The following is a 14845-nucleotide window of genomic DNA, read 5'->3' as shown; positions in this document are numbered from 1 at the left end:
GCAAATAGTTCCCAACCATAGAGCTTGCGGGTGAAAGGGGAAGGTGATTTGACCACAGCGTAGGAACCAGGGCCACCTGAAGAAGCTGGACTGATGTACAGGAACTTTCCTAGCAGTAACAGGGACTATAGACAGGGGTGTGAAGAGAGAGGTGGAACAGAGAAGGTGTAGTCATTGCCAGCAGCATCATCCAAAGTAAAGAGTAGAAGAGAAATACACTGGTTTCTCCCCAACCCTCACCCTCCAATCTTCTGCTAGTGCCTCCTGTTGAGTGACCCTTACAGGAAACTGGTGGGCAGTAGACTCTGGAAAGTGTAATCTGCAGAGGTTAAATACCTGTGACTTGGCATACAGCAGGGCAAAGGCAATGAATGGATCTTACAGCAAACAGGCAAATGACTGGCACATGATCCTGCACAGCCTAGTGTATAAGGGAACTTGGGCAAGTATCACCCCATAATTCTCCAGAATGACTGGGACAGAAGTCTACATTTTCTAAAGTTCTTCCAGAAATATTAGTGGTTTCCCTAAGAACACACTTATCTTGGTTACAGTTTTTTTGGGGATCCTAGAAGGAAAAGAAACACTGCTGTTAGACGAAAGTTATTCCTCAGGAGTACCCAGGTGACTGTCCACACATCCAGGTCTTGGGAACAGGGTGAAAGGCAACTTCTAGCATGGGGATAACTGGCCTAAGGTCTCCCTGACCAGACTTTAGGTACTTTAAAATAAGTAACAAAGGAAAATTCAGCAGTTGACTACTGATTTCATTTCCAGAGACTTACTAGTAATCACAGCCAGTCATCTCTTCCCGATAAACTATCAGTGGTATGCTGGCAAAGGCTTAACATCCAGCTCTGCAAGGGAAAGATGAGTGCATCATTTCCATGAATTTATTATAAATTTTACAAAGATGTATGTAGTACATATGTGAATATATTAACACACACACCACATTTCTCAACTAGTTAACAAAATTCCTGAAAATGTATTCAGCTCTTACAAGCCAGTACAAGCCTGCCCAAGAACACCACTGAATTGAAGACTTTGCTTCTGGTGAGCTGCAGCTTCCACGAGCTCCTCGATTTCCTATAAGAAACCACTTTCCTAAAACAGTCCTTTTTTGAAATGTGCCCAGCATCCTATGGATGACAAATAAAGCACCCCCTAGAAGTAAAATGCTGTTCTCATATCACAGGTTCAGGAAAAGCTTTTCAGCTGTTTTTAGTCCAGGTTTTTCCCAGCAGGCTTAAATCCAAACAGAGGCCTTAAAACATCCTCAGGCAATGATAAAGGTATCTAAGCAACTTCTAGCCTAGATGCATGAGCTGGCTTGAGCAAGAATCACCACCCATAATTCCTCAGAATAACTGTTATATAAATCTACCTTCCTTAGAGCTCTCCCAGAAATATTGGTTATATCCCTGTCTTCAGTATGTGCATACCTTAGTTACAGTTCTTTTGGAGCTACTCTGCCAGCTCAGCAGAACAAAACGTGTTTACAATCTGGCAGGAGCATGAATTAGGTCAGGTCTAGGGAGCAGAGCAGCAGAAACTCATACACCATCTTTAAGTCTTGACCAAAAGATAACTGATATTCAACTTCCCCCATAGTCTCAAGGAATATCTAATTTAATTTGAGTAAACTATGTACAACCAGCAACAACAAAAAAGCTCATGGAATAACATGACAGCAGCTCACCCCACCTCCCATAAGAAAAACAAAACAACAGGGAAGGAGTTCCTGTATTTGTGTGTCCATGGTTTCTATTTGTATTGTAAATAAAAACAACAAATAACTGATACTATAAACACATTAAGCTTTCTAAAATTTATGTACTTCATAATGATATCACTGTGTTGATTATAAAATTATATTTCAGTTCATAAGCTGCAGGACATCTTTGAGTACATAGAGATCCATCTCATTTTCCGTAACTACATACTGATCTACTGAATTGATTTTCTGTAACCCATAACTTTACTAGTTCTAAATATTTTGTTTTTCCAAATTTCTCTCAATTCTATAACACATGTGCTTATGCATCTATATTTCTGCACTTGTGCTTTCGAGAACATAAATTACTAGGTGTAGAATCGTAGCAAAGGGTACTTATATTCAAAATGCTGACAGGTAACACCACATTGCCCTCTAAAATGGCTTTCCTCTAATTTACCCTCAATATATGAAAATATGGTTTCTCACATCTGCAACAGTACTGGATATTATCCAAACTTTACATTCACACAGAATTTCTGGTGGTTTGTGTTGGTGGCGATGAGGACTTTTACAATCTGCATTTATCTGATTATTAGTGAGGTTAAGAACTTCCTCTATTTAACTATTTTAATTTCTTCATCCAAGGATTTTTTGTTGACATGCTACGCAAGACTGTGTACCTTATCCTTGCTGCTTTCCCACAGCCCTTTTGCAAGGGATATATCCTTTTAAATGTATGTTTAGGATATCTCTCAGCCTGTCATATGGCTTTTAACTTTGCATACAGTGTCTTATATCATGAAAAAGGTTTAAATCTTCTACATAGTCCTGTCATTCTTCATGGCTTCTGGACCATGTCCTGCTTACCAAAGACTTCCTGGACCTAAAGGCACAGAAATACTCTACATTCTCCTCTACCATCTTAACAATATTTCCTCTCATGTCTGTAATCAGTACAGAATAAACTTCTCTGTAAGGAGTGAAATGTGATGCTGACTTTATCTCCAGTTGGATAACTGTCAAAGACACTTAATCTCCCCCAATGATACATCGAAAACACTTTTGCAATATAAAAAACTCATGGGATACAACCTTCCTTGTGATACCTGCCTAATATAACACTCAACATGAATTTCAGAATTGTCAGTGTAAAAGTAACCTACAGGATTACAATACTGAAACATCCATCTAGGATCATGTTATGGATCTCCATTTATTCAGAGCCTCTGTTCTCCATCAGCAGAGGCTAACAATTTCCTTTTGTATAAAACTAAGTAAATTCACCTATAATTTCATTTATTCCCCTTGGTTTGATATCACAGTTGACTTAACCTCATCAAAGAAGTGGGAGATTTTAAGTGTGTGTGCGTGTGTGTGTGTGTGTGTGTGTTTTAATAAACTCCAGAACAACCTTACTAATGGATCCTCAGAATGCTAGAATAAATCTGTGAACCCACATGTTGAAATGAGACTATATTAATTTCTCTTTCTTCATTTAAACATTAGTGACTTTTTTTGACTTGACTAAATATAGTCTTGCATATATCCTCCCCAGAAATTCTAATTCTTTTGTTCATTTTATCCAGAGCTATACAGCCACTTATTAAAACATGTTGTATGTATTCGGTCATAATTAGTTTCCTCACCAACAATGGAACACAGCCTTAATCATGAGAGTGTCACTGTGATGTTTTATTATAATATTAAATGGTAAGCATACTACATGTGCTAATCACTGTCTACCTTAAGATACTGTTTTTTAAGTCAGGCTGGTTGCCTGTAATCCCAGCTACTTGGGAATGAGGTGGGAGGATCGCTTGAGCACAAGAGTTTGAGACCAGCCTGGGAAATACAGGAAGACCCTATCTAAAAACTTTTTTTTAGTTTAAAAAAAAAGATACTGTTTTGGTTCCAAAATTTTTACAATTGCCATACTGCTTTCAAGAGTACACTGTTTAAAAATAATTTACATCAACTCTGAAGAATACTTACCTAACATTTACCAAGCACTTAGTATGAGTTGGTAATTTTGCTAAGAACTTTATTATGCATCAAATATTTTAATGAGTTTTAAGCGAATAATTTAATTTGCATTTTTGAAAGATCACTGTGGCTATAATATTAATACAAAAGGGATAAAAGAGGATACAGAAGTTTTAGAATTCATGGGTGTCCAACCTCTTGTATTCAATGACTTCTTTGCTTATCTGTGTTGGTGTATCACTAAAATTACACACAGACTTTTTTTTTTTCTTAGCTTGTTAACTATTGTTAATGTTAGTGTATTGTATGTGTGGCACAAGACAATTTTTCTTCTTCCAGTGTGGCCCAGGGAAGACAAAAGGTTGTATGATGATTGAAACAGTCCAGATGAAATGACTGTTTCAGACTAGGGAACCAAAAGAGTGGATGAATTCCAAAAATATTTAGCAGGTATGTTGGCAGGATCCAGTGACGTAGCGGGTGAGGAACAGCTGGATGCCTGAAATGAACACAATGATGAGCAAGGTGTGCATTTTGTCTGAAGACGTTTGCACATTCTTAACATTTTTAAGACCTCTCTGTAGTATGAATTCTTCCATGTAAAGTGTTCAGTCTGGCTGAGGGTTTTTCTTCATTTCTTACATTTATATGTTTTTTAATCAGTGGGATTTCTCTGATGAACAGTAAGGGACTGATGATAACTAAAGGCTTGGCCACATGCACTACATTTTTAAGGTTCTTTTCCAGTATGACCTCTTTGATGATACATTAAGGATAACTTTCTTCTGAATGCCTTCCCACATTCAAAACACTGATAGGGCCTTTGGCCAGTGTGAAGTCTTTGATGTTGAGCACAGGATGAGCTATCACTAAAAGCCTTTCCACATTCAGTACATTTATAGGGTTTCTCTCCTGTATGAATTCTTTGATGTTGAGTAAGATTGGAAGTTTGGCTGAAGGCTTTCCCGCATTCATTACATTCATAAGGTTTCTCTCCTGTATGAGTCTTCTGATGTTGGGCAAGGTGTGATCTCTGTTTGAAAGCATTTCCACATTCAATACATTCATAAGGCTTCTCTCCAGTATGAATTCGCTGATGAGTGGCCAGCTGTGAACTGATTCTAAAAGCTTTTCCACATTCTTTACATTCATAGGGTTTTTCACCAGTATGAATTCTCAAATGACTAACAAGGTGTACATTCTGCCTAAAGGCTTTCCCACATTCCTTGCATTCATAAGGTTTCTCTCCAGAATGTACTCTTTGATGCTGAGTGAGTGATGCATGATGACTAAAGTCTTTCCCACAAGTATCACATTCATAAGGTTTCTCTCCTGTATGAATTCTCTGATGTACAGTACGGGATGAACCAGAGCTGAAGGTTTTTCCACACACATCACATTTGTAAGGTTTCTCTCCTGTATGAATTCTCCTATGTAGAATAAGTCCTATGTGAACACTGAAGGCTTTCCCACAATCAATGCAATTAAAAGGCTTCTCTCCAGTATGACAACTCCTCCAGTGACGAATAAAAGATGTGTTATACCTAAAAGCCTTCCCACACTCAATACATTCATAGGGTCTTTTGCCAGTGTGACATCTCTGATGTCGAGCAAAAGATGAGCCATCACTAAAGGCTTTGCCGCATTCTTTACATTCATAGGGTTTCTCTCCAGTATGAATTCTCTGATGCTGAGCAAGGTGTGCAGGCTGTCTGAAAGCTTTTCTACATTCCTTACATTTATATGGTTTTTCTCCAGTATGAATTCTTTGATGTTGGATAAGGTGTTCGCTCTGTTTGAAGGCTTTCCTACATTCTTTACATTCAAAGAGTTTCTCTCCAGTATGTGTTCTGTAATGTTGAGCAAGGTGTTGCCTCTGCTTGAAGGCTTTCCCACATTCCTCACATTCATATGGTTTTTCACCAGTATGAATTCTATAATGAACAGTAAGGGATGAGCTATGGGTGAAGGTTTTGTCACATTGATTACATTTAAAAAGCTTCTTTCCTGCACAGATTTTCTTATGTTTTATTACCATAGAATTTTTGGAGAAGCATTTTTTATCTGAGGTACGATTATAAATATTCTCTTCTATGTTTTCCAGATGGATACATTTCCCAAATTTAGTATATTTAAATTCTGTTTCCTTAGTGTGGGTTTCTTTATGAGTGATTGTTTCTTGCTGGCTAAACATCTCTTGACTTCCCATCTGCTTCTCAAAAAGATCTTCCCACTTCCAATTTTCTTCAAAAGTGGAACACTCAAGTCCATAGCTTGTAATTCCCTCCATGCATGCATCATCATAAATGAACTGCTTCAGAGGTAATTCCTGTGTCTCATATATAGATTCCCAATCTGAAAGATGTATATTAAAAAGTGAATGTTCCCTTTATCATGGGCCACAACATCATAAATGAACTGCTTCAGAGGCAATTCCTGTGTCTCATATATAGATTCCCAATCTGAAAGATGTATATTAAAAAGTGAATGTTCCCTTTATCATGGGCTACAACAAAGGAGACATTGTGAAAAAGGTAATTTTAAAATATTTAATACATCTCACAAAACCTGTGACGTACAGACATGTCAACTGGAAAATAAGCAGGGAGACTCTAAGAAATACAGAACATGGAAAAGGTGATTAAGAAAACTAAATGGGCCAGGTGTAGGGGTTCATGCCTATAATCCAGCATTTTGGGAGGCCAAGGGGAATGGATTGCTTGATCCCAGGAGTTCAAGACCAGCCTGGGCAACATGGCAAAACCCTATCTCTGCAAAAAACACAAAAATTAGTCAAGCACGGTGGTGCATGCCTGTAGTCCCAGCTACTCAGGCAGCTGAGGTCAAAGGATCACTTGAGCCTAGGAGGTTGAGAGTGCAGTGAGCCATGATAGCCCTACTACACTCCAGCCTGGGCAACAGAGCAAGACCTTGTCTCAAAAAAACAAAACTAAACTAAAACTCAACGTAGGATGAAATCCTAGAGAAACAGTCTGCAATGGTAATATTACATGCCTGTATTAACCTAACAGAGTATAAATTAAGCTTTCTTCATCTACTCTCTTCCACTTGTAATTGGTTTTCATACACAATTATGTTACTTTTGTTGAAATACCAATATTGTATCACTACTGCTGCTCAAAAGTTTCTAGAGATCTCCAGTAACCACAAACCCTAAGGTTTGTGATTATCTTAGGATTTAGGTGAAATCCTACAGTTATCTTTTCATAATCAGAAAATGGTGTTCCCATGAAACCATCTACATGTTTCAATACAGTGAACTCTTCAATTCTCAGATTTCCTGAACTTTAACCTGCATATTAAGAGATTTTTCTGTTCATCTTACTTTCAACAGCCTATATAATTATCACTTCTTAGACCATCTTTTTATATTTTATTTTTTTAAAAAAGAGTTTCATTCAGTTGTCCAGGCTAGAATGCAGTGGGACAATCATAGTTCACTAACTCCTGGGCTTAAGCAATCTTCCCACTTTCTCTTGAGTAGCTAAGATTACAGGTATGAACCACTGCACCCAGTGTCTTAAGCCACTTCTTAACAGGGTTTTACCATTTCCCCTTTTGAAGAAATGAATTTCATAGTAATATATAGGTTGACATCAGTACTTTTAGTCTCATTCTTATTTACTACCACATAAGTAATAACTTTCTTATTTCCTGACCTAGAATATAGGTTTAGAGAAGGAATAAATGTGGTTTTAAAATTATGGCTACATCAGCCGGGCGCAGTGGCTCACGCCTGTAATCCCAGCACTTTGGGAGGCCAAGGCAAGTGGATCACCTGAGGTCAGGAGTTCAAGACCAACCTGGCTAATGTGGTGAAACCCTGTCTCTACTGAAAATACAAAATTAGCTGAGCCTGGTTGCACCTGCTTGTAATTCCAGCTACCTGGGAGGCTAAAGCAGGAGAATCGCTTGAACCCAGCAGGCAGAGGTTGCAGTGGGCCAAGACTGCACCATTGCACTCCAGCCTGGGTGACAAGAATAAAACTCCATCTCAAAAAAAAATTATTGCTACATCATTTACCATAGATAGGAGAACTCTGGGCATATATAAAAAGTCATCAGTAAAATGTAAAGAAATTTGTATTGAAGAGGTGATACTGCAAGAAAACCAGAGGGAAAGGTGGCTCATGCATATAATCCCAGCACTTTGGGAGCTTGAGTAAGATGTGACTTTGCTCCTCCTTCACTTTCTGCCATGACTGTGAGGCCTCCCTAGCCATGTGGAACTGTAAGTCAATTAAACCTCTTTCCTTTATAAAGTACCCAGTCTCAAGTATGTTTTTATTAGCAGCATGAGAACAGACTAATACACTTATAAACAACACACTTATAACTAAATAGACTAATATACTTATAGAAAAATTAGTCGGGCATGGCTAATTTATTTCTCACAGATATATAGACTGGGAAGTCTAAGACCAAGGCCCAGGCAGATGTGGCAGGGGCTGGCTTTCTCAGATGGTGCCTTCTTGCTGTTTTCTCACAAAGTGGAAGGGGCAAGGAAGCTCCTTCAGGCCTTTTATAAAGATAATAATCCCATTCATGAGCCCTCATGACCTAATCACCTCCCAAGGTCCCCACCTACCATCATCACTCTAGAGAAGATGATTTCAACATGAATTTCATGGGCACACAAACATTGAGACCAGGGCACCCATGCTTCAATAATTGAGATAATGTAACATTAATGAACTAATCACCTATAATTTTTCCTACACAGACAGACTGAAGAGAACAATACTAGACAAAGACACAGAAAGCTGAGTCCATCACCTACCACTTTCTCACATTTTACTTTTTTGTCACATGAAGATTATCTTCAACTCCAATTTCCTACAGAGGGCCATGGTTGTTCCTAATTTTCTGGCCTTTTTTTTTAACAGACACTGAGATATCTTTACATACAATAATACTTATATCTACCCATTGACTCAGTATCCTACCAGACTTATAACTTGTTCCTTTTTCCCTCTTCCACTTATTCTCTACAGGGCCAATTATCAGGAAAGTTCCTTTCTGTTTCTCTATTTAAGGAAGATGCCATCTTCATATAACAATGAAGTATACAGTGCATCCAAGCAGGGTTTATTTCTCTTCTGATGTGTGGATATAGTCATTCCTTGTTATCCACAGTGGATATAGTTCAAGGCCCCAGTGGATGCCAGAAACCTGGCATAATACTGAATCCTATATTCACTACAAGCAACAGATCTGGAAAGCTAGATGAGATTAAGAGGCTAACAGGCAGGCACGGCATACAGCATGGATGTACTACATAAAGGAATGACTCATGAACTGGGCAGGACAGAACAGAAAGGTGCAAGACTTCACCATGAAACTAAGAATGGTGCACAATTTAAAACATGTAAATTGTATATTTCTAGAATTTTCCATTTAACATTTTTGGACAGTAGTGTACTGTGGGTAACAAATTGCAGAAGGCAAAGGCTTGACTAGGTGGACTCCTGTATTTGGAGGACACAAAAAGCTGAGAATCCAAATTATCCAAAATGTAAAGCCCAAACACTGTTACAGAAGGAAAACAAGAATTTTATATAGGCATAAAATATTTTATCCAAAATGTCTTTTGAAACTTCCATTTCAGTGAGAGAGTCAGAATATAAGCATCAAACAATAAACTAGTTAATTTTAGGCTTTTCTGAATGTTAGGAAGAAAAGAAACAGTGGTTTGGTGAAAAGTTATTGGGTTGGGATGGGGGAATGTTCATTACATAAGGTGGTTAGGGAAGGCCTCTGTTGAGATGATTTTTTAGCTCTGACTTGATATTCAGGACAGACAGACTCAAGAGAGAAATATTCTGGGTAGAGGAAACAGGTAATGCAAACGCCTGTGCTAGTAAAAAGCTTGGTGAGTCCAGAAAAGTTGACTCATGGGCTAGATGAACACTCATTCAAATTGACGTTTGTAAAACACAGGTGGAGCAGGCAAAAGAATGATACTGCCTGTGACCCAGATGCAAGCAGATTTGGAGTTACCTCCGGACCCATCTAGTTTCCCAAGGCTCTTGAGAAACTTAGTAGCTTGGTATACCTGCAACTCACTTGAAGCATACTCTGGGTAATTCACATAATTTAGCAAACTCTGGACTAAAGTATGATGAAAAAGCTAAAAAGGAATAAAGAATGAGGTTATAAAAGAAGGCGCTGATCAGGAAGAGGTTAACAGGATTTAGATCTTTCCTATCTGCTACAGGAAAGGAATGAAAGAGTAGCAGGGTACATTATAATTTGTAAGCAGCCCCTAATTCAAGAATTAAGAAAGATTGAAGAAATACAGAACGTTATGTAAGTTTGCATGGCAAAGCGAAAGAGAGGATGGTAAGGAGCTGAATAAAGACTTTCGCAAAATAAAAATCTTACAGATTTAAGATTCTCTAATCTCTAGAGAATCTTAGTTATTGTAAAGAAGACAGACAAGTAGAAGATAAGATATTTGCGGGGCCCACGTTAAGCATTAAAGTTTCAGTTTTCTTCCCAGGCCTGTAAGGCTTATGAAGAGTTTCTGAGATGCATAAGTGAGAAGGTATCACCTCTAAAAATGGCTGAGCTATTATGTCAAAAAGATTCCCCTCTCTGGTTCTTCCACACTCACCTGAGAATGGGCTTCTTGTCATCTCACTTGTCATCTCCCAAGGCTCTCTCCCTTGTTCCAATAAGGAGATTACATACGGCTTAGAAACACAAAGACCTGCATATAAAAAAAGATATGAAAATTAGCCATGTTTTGGGTTATTTCAGAACTAGAAACCAGTACCGTAATTCTGCTAGAATGATACAGCAGGAATACTAGAGAAGAGATAAAGCACATTTGAAGGACAGACTACACAAAATTCTGGAATAGCCTAATGATATCACTAACAGTTAACTCTATGAACTATTTTATTAGGGGCTTGAGGGCAGAAATTTAGCCCGACATTTTCTGAATATTATCACCCAGTAGTAAATGAAGTATTTTAAAAGGTCCCTAGAAAACAGAGTTTGAAGTTCTGAGTAACTTGCCTGCTTTAAAAAAAAAATCAATACTCTTCAGGGGAATATTACAGAATCCAGAGGCTCTACAATGTTTTATTTATAGCATCCATAATAAAAATCAAAATTACTTGACATAAGAAAAGGAAAAAGTGAATCATGCCCATTAGAAAAAGCAAGCAATGGGACACTCACACTGCAATAACAAAGACGTTGGAATTGGCACATGATTTTAAAACAGATGTTATTATATAAATAATAATATGAAGGCAAATATACTTCTAATAAATGTACACACAGGAAATCTCAGAAGAAAAACTATAAGAAGAACCAAATAAATATTCTATAATTTAAAAAATATAAGAACTGAAACTTAAAAATTCACTAGAGGTACCTAACTAAACACTGAAGATAAAGATAGAGTCAAGGAATTTGACTATAAATCAACAGCATTATCGAAACTGAGCTGGGCATGGTGGCTCACACCTGTAATCCCAGTACTCTGGGAGGCTGAGGTGGGTGGATCACCTGAGGTCAGGAGTTTGAGACCAACCTGGGCAACATCGTGAAACCCCATCTCTACTAAAAATACAAAAATTAGCTGGGTGTGGTGGTGAGCACCTGTAATCACAGCTACCTGGGAGGCTAAGGCAAGAGAATTGCTTGGACCTGGGAGGTGGTGAGTCAAGATTATGTCACTGCACTCCAGCCTGTGTGACAGAATGACTCTTTCTCAAAAAAAAAAAAAAAAAAAAAGGGGGAAAAAAAAAAAAAAAAAAAAAAAAAAAAAAAAAAAAAAAAAAAAAAAAAAAAAGGGGGGGAGAAATTATCCCATCTGAGAAAAAGAGAACAAAGATTTTAAAAAGTAAAACAATCCTCAGTTACCTAGGGCACAATATCAAACAATCTAGCATGTGTATAACTGAAGTCCCAAAACAGAAAAGAACAGAAAAACTTTGAAGAAATAATGGCTAACAATTTGGCTTAAGATATAAATTTAGTTTCAAGAAGCTCAATAAACCACAAGCATAATCAAAAGAAAAGGGCTTCTAGAGAACAAAAAGCTAATCTAGCCAATGAGGTAGCCCCAGTGCTTAGAAGACAGGTCCATATAAATTTCCCTAATGATCTGAAGCCATTTTCACAGTTTGTGTCTTCCTGGTTTACTTTTCACAAGTTAATACAAAGACACAGATTTTAAAAGTGATATTCTGAACTTGTAGTAATCTAGCTATATTCTTTGTGAACGCTGTTATTATCTAGTGATGATAATAATTCTTCAGGAGAGAGACACCAAGGAAACCCAGGACACTGGTGAGATTCATAATGTGTCCTATGTTTCCAATTGCCTTAAGGGTGTATGCATGGAATATCTGATAGTCACAAAATTCACTAACTCTAATTCTCCAGTTTTCTTCAATCCCTTCTATATCCTCTGTTTCTCAGATTTCATTCCTATATTCCATTCTGACCTACATATAATAAAAGCAAATTTAATAATACATAAAAACATAAAAGTTCCTTAAAGGTAGACTATGAAGGAGGGAAAAGATCCTCACCAAGTGATACCAGGCTCTGATAGTTCTCCAACATCATACTCCTGTATAATCGCTTCTGAGCAGGGTTCATCCATTGCCACTCTTCCTGGGAAAAATCTATCGCCACATCCTTGAATGTCACCAAGTCCTGAAGTAACAAATATATTCTTAATCAACTAATGCTCATGTCCAACAATAGCTCTGAGTTGATCCAACTCTACTTTATGTGATAAATAACTCATAGAAGAGACAAAACACAAATATGAAGATCCAATCGAAAATAGTACTTATTGAAGTATTTAACTGCATTGGGTACAATGGTGCTAATCCATTCTGAACATAGGGAAATATGGGTGCATAACTACTTGGCAGTGAATAGGGCTTCAGGGAAGAACACATACCTGCATTGAATCTTTAAGAGCATAAAAAGGGCTGGGCGTGGTGGCTCACACCTGTAATCTTAGTACTTTGGGAAGCCAAGGTGGGCAGATCATGAGGTCAGGAGTTCCAGACCAGCCTAGCCAACATGGTAAAACCCCATCTTTACTAAAAATACAAAAAATTATCTGGGCATGGTGGCGCATGCCTATAATCCCAACTACTCAGGAGGCTCAGGCAGAAGAATTGCTTGAACCCAGGAGGCAGAAGTTGCAGTGAGCAGAGATCATGCCATTGCACTCCAGCCTGGGCGACAGAGCAAGGCTCCGTCTCAAAAAAAAAAAAAAAAAAAAAAAAAGCTTAAGAAGAATATCTAAATTGATATTTTTCAAATGATACTCCATGAAATCCACGTTTTATTGGCAGGGATAGGGGAAAGGTATTAAACTCATGTAGCTGATTTTTTCCCCACAAAACAATAAAAACACATTTAGAATGCACTTTTCTTATGTATGTATCAGTGAATACTGTGTTTTCCACCCATGGTTGGTTGTACTCACAGTTGCAGAACAAAATGAAATTGAAGTTATAACTTTTAAATGTTCTTAGATTAAAATTAATGACCAATTATAATAACCAGTAGGTTGTAAGAAATTTTAAAAGTTATCGTGGGCATTTTTCACCTTCAGATTTATTTCCATTGAAAATGAATATCTTCTTAATCTCAGTGCCTGATTTGTAAAGTTATCAAAAATATAACTAAATAAAGACAAGGTTATGAGCACAATATTTTAATTTGCTTTTAAACAGAAATCTCTGCATCCTGTCTTTGTTCTAAAGATTAGCGTTTAAAAGCAAATTTTAAACAGATATTCAATGCATGCGACTTTAGAAGATATACGCACCTTTAGAAAAATGTTTACTATTATTACATATAAAAGAATTACACAATTGTTTAAGCTTCTCTGTGAACTCATGGTTTTCCTAAATTCTAGTTTTCACCTAGTGAGTTGAGAACTAAGAACCATCATTTTACATATTCTTATAAAATTAAATGAGATGAATTCCTCAATGCAAGCAAAAGGTGCTCACAATCTTTCCAATATTTAGGATAATTTTGGTGATTATTAAGGAAATAGGAGCCTTGGCTGTTCCCACAGGAAAAAAAAATTGATTGCTTTTGATTCTGGTACTCATGGTTAATAATTTGGTATATATACTACTAGACTTACCAATATCTATAGAATAACTTTATATATATGCATACATGTATATCTAGTAATTTTTTAACTGATAATGCTATGATGAATGAAGCAAATCTCAATGGATAACATCTGAAGAGCTTGTAATCTTGTAATTCTATTTTCTTTTTAAGAAAAAAAGCATTTATTACAAGGTATCAGAAAATTTATAAAATTTCCAGGAGAATTAAGACTAAATTAACTAAGACCAAATAAATGACTTAAATAAATAAATGAGGTACATAGGCAAATATTCAGAAGATTTCTAAATGATTTACATTTGCCCTTGCAAACAGTATAGTATGGAAAAGTGAGGGAAAAAAGAGTAACCTTATTATAGAGAAATCTGACAAACACTACCTCAAAGTTAATTAACACTGATTAACATCAACAGTAATAAACAGTAATAAACAGAGTGCACTCCCGATTTGATGTGATGAAAAAAGAACTTTACCTCTCTGCAGTCTTCCTCCCCAAAACACATTACCCTAGTCTAATCATGAAAAAACACCAGATTTGAGACATTCTACAAAATATCTGAGTATTCCTCAATGCCGACAAGGTTATCACAGCTAAGAGGAGTCTTAGGAAATATGACTACTAAATGTAATGTAGTTTCCGTGATATGATCCTGGAACAGAAAAAGGGCATTAGCTAAAACCTAAGAAAACCTGGCCAGGTGCAGTGGCTCACACTTATAATCCCAGCACTTTGGGAGGCCGAGGCCAGTGGATCACTTGAGGCCAGTGAATCACTTTAGGCCAGAAGCTTGAGACTAGCCTACACAGCATGGCAAGGACAACATGGCAAAACCCAAATGGGCTGTATGCAGTGGTGCATGCCTATAATCCCAGCTACTCAGGTGGCTGAGGCATGAGAATCACTTGAATTGGGAGAGCAGGTTATAGTGAGCCATAATCCTGCTACTGCACTCCAGCCTGGGCGACAGAGTAAAACTCCGTCTCAAAAAA

At 37.4% G+C, this 14845-nt stretch overlaps 1 protein-coding gene across 8 annotated transcripts in view; it reads right to left on the bottom strand.

The window, feature by feature from the left end:
* Positions 1 to 1816: 1816 nt before the first annotated feature.
* The window catches only part of ZNF471 (zinc finger protein 471), a 43470-nt gene continuing 30441 nt past the window's right edge, over positions 1817 to 14845 (bottom strand). For 7 of the 8 annotated variants that reach the window (XM_037745029.1, XM_037745028.1, XM_037745027.1 and 4 more), the window contains 3 exons: positions 12277 to 12403; positions 10341 to 10436; positions 4434 to 6058 (listed from right to left, as the gene is read on the bottom strand). In XM_037745029.1, the coding sequence (XP_037600957.1) occupies positions 4434 to 6058; positions 10341 to 10436; positions 12277 to 12403 (1848 nt within the window). Of the gene's footprint in view, positions 6059 to 10340; positions 10437 to 12276; positions 12404 to 14845 lie in introns of all 8 variants that reach the window. The other variant, XM_017546647.2, reaches the window with a different exon arrangement.

The sequence above is a fragment of the Cebus imitator genome, unplaced genomic scaffold (genome assembly GCF_001604975.1).
Source record: "Cebus imitator isolate Cc_AM_T3 unplaced genomic scaffold, Cebus_imitator-1.0 Scaffold190, whole genome shotgun sequence".
Classification (NCBI taxonomy): domain Eukaryota; kingdom Metazoa; phylum Chordata; class Mammalia; order Primates; family Cebidae; genus Cebus; species Cebus imitator.
This window is presented reverse-complemented; position numbering and strand designations above follow the sequence as displayed.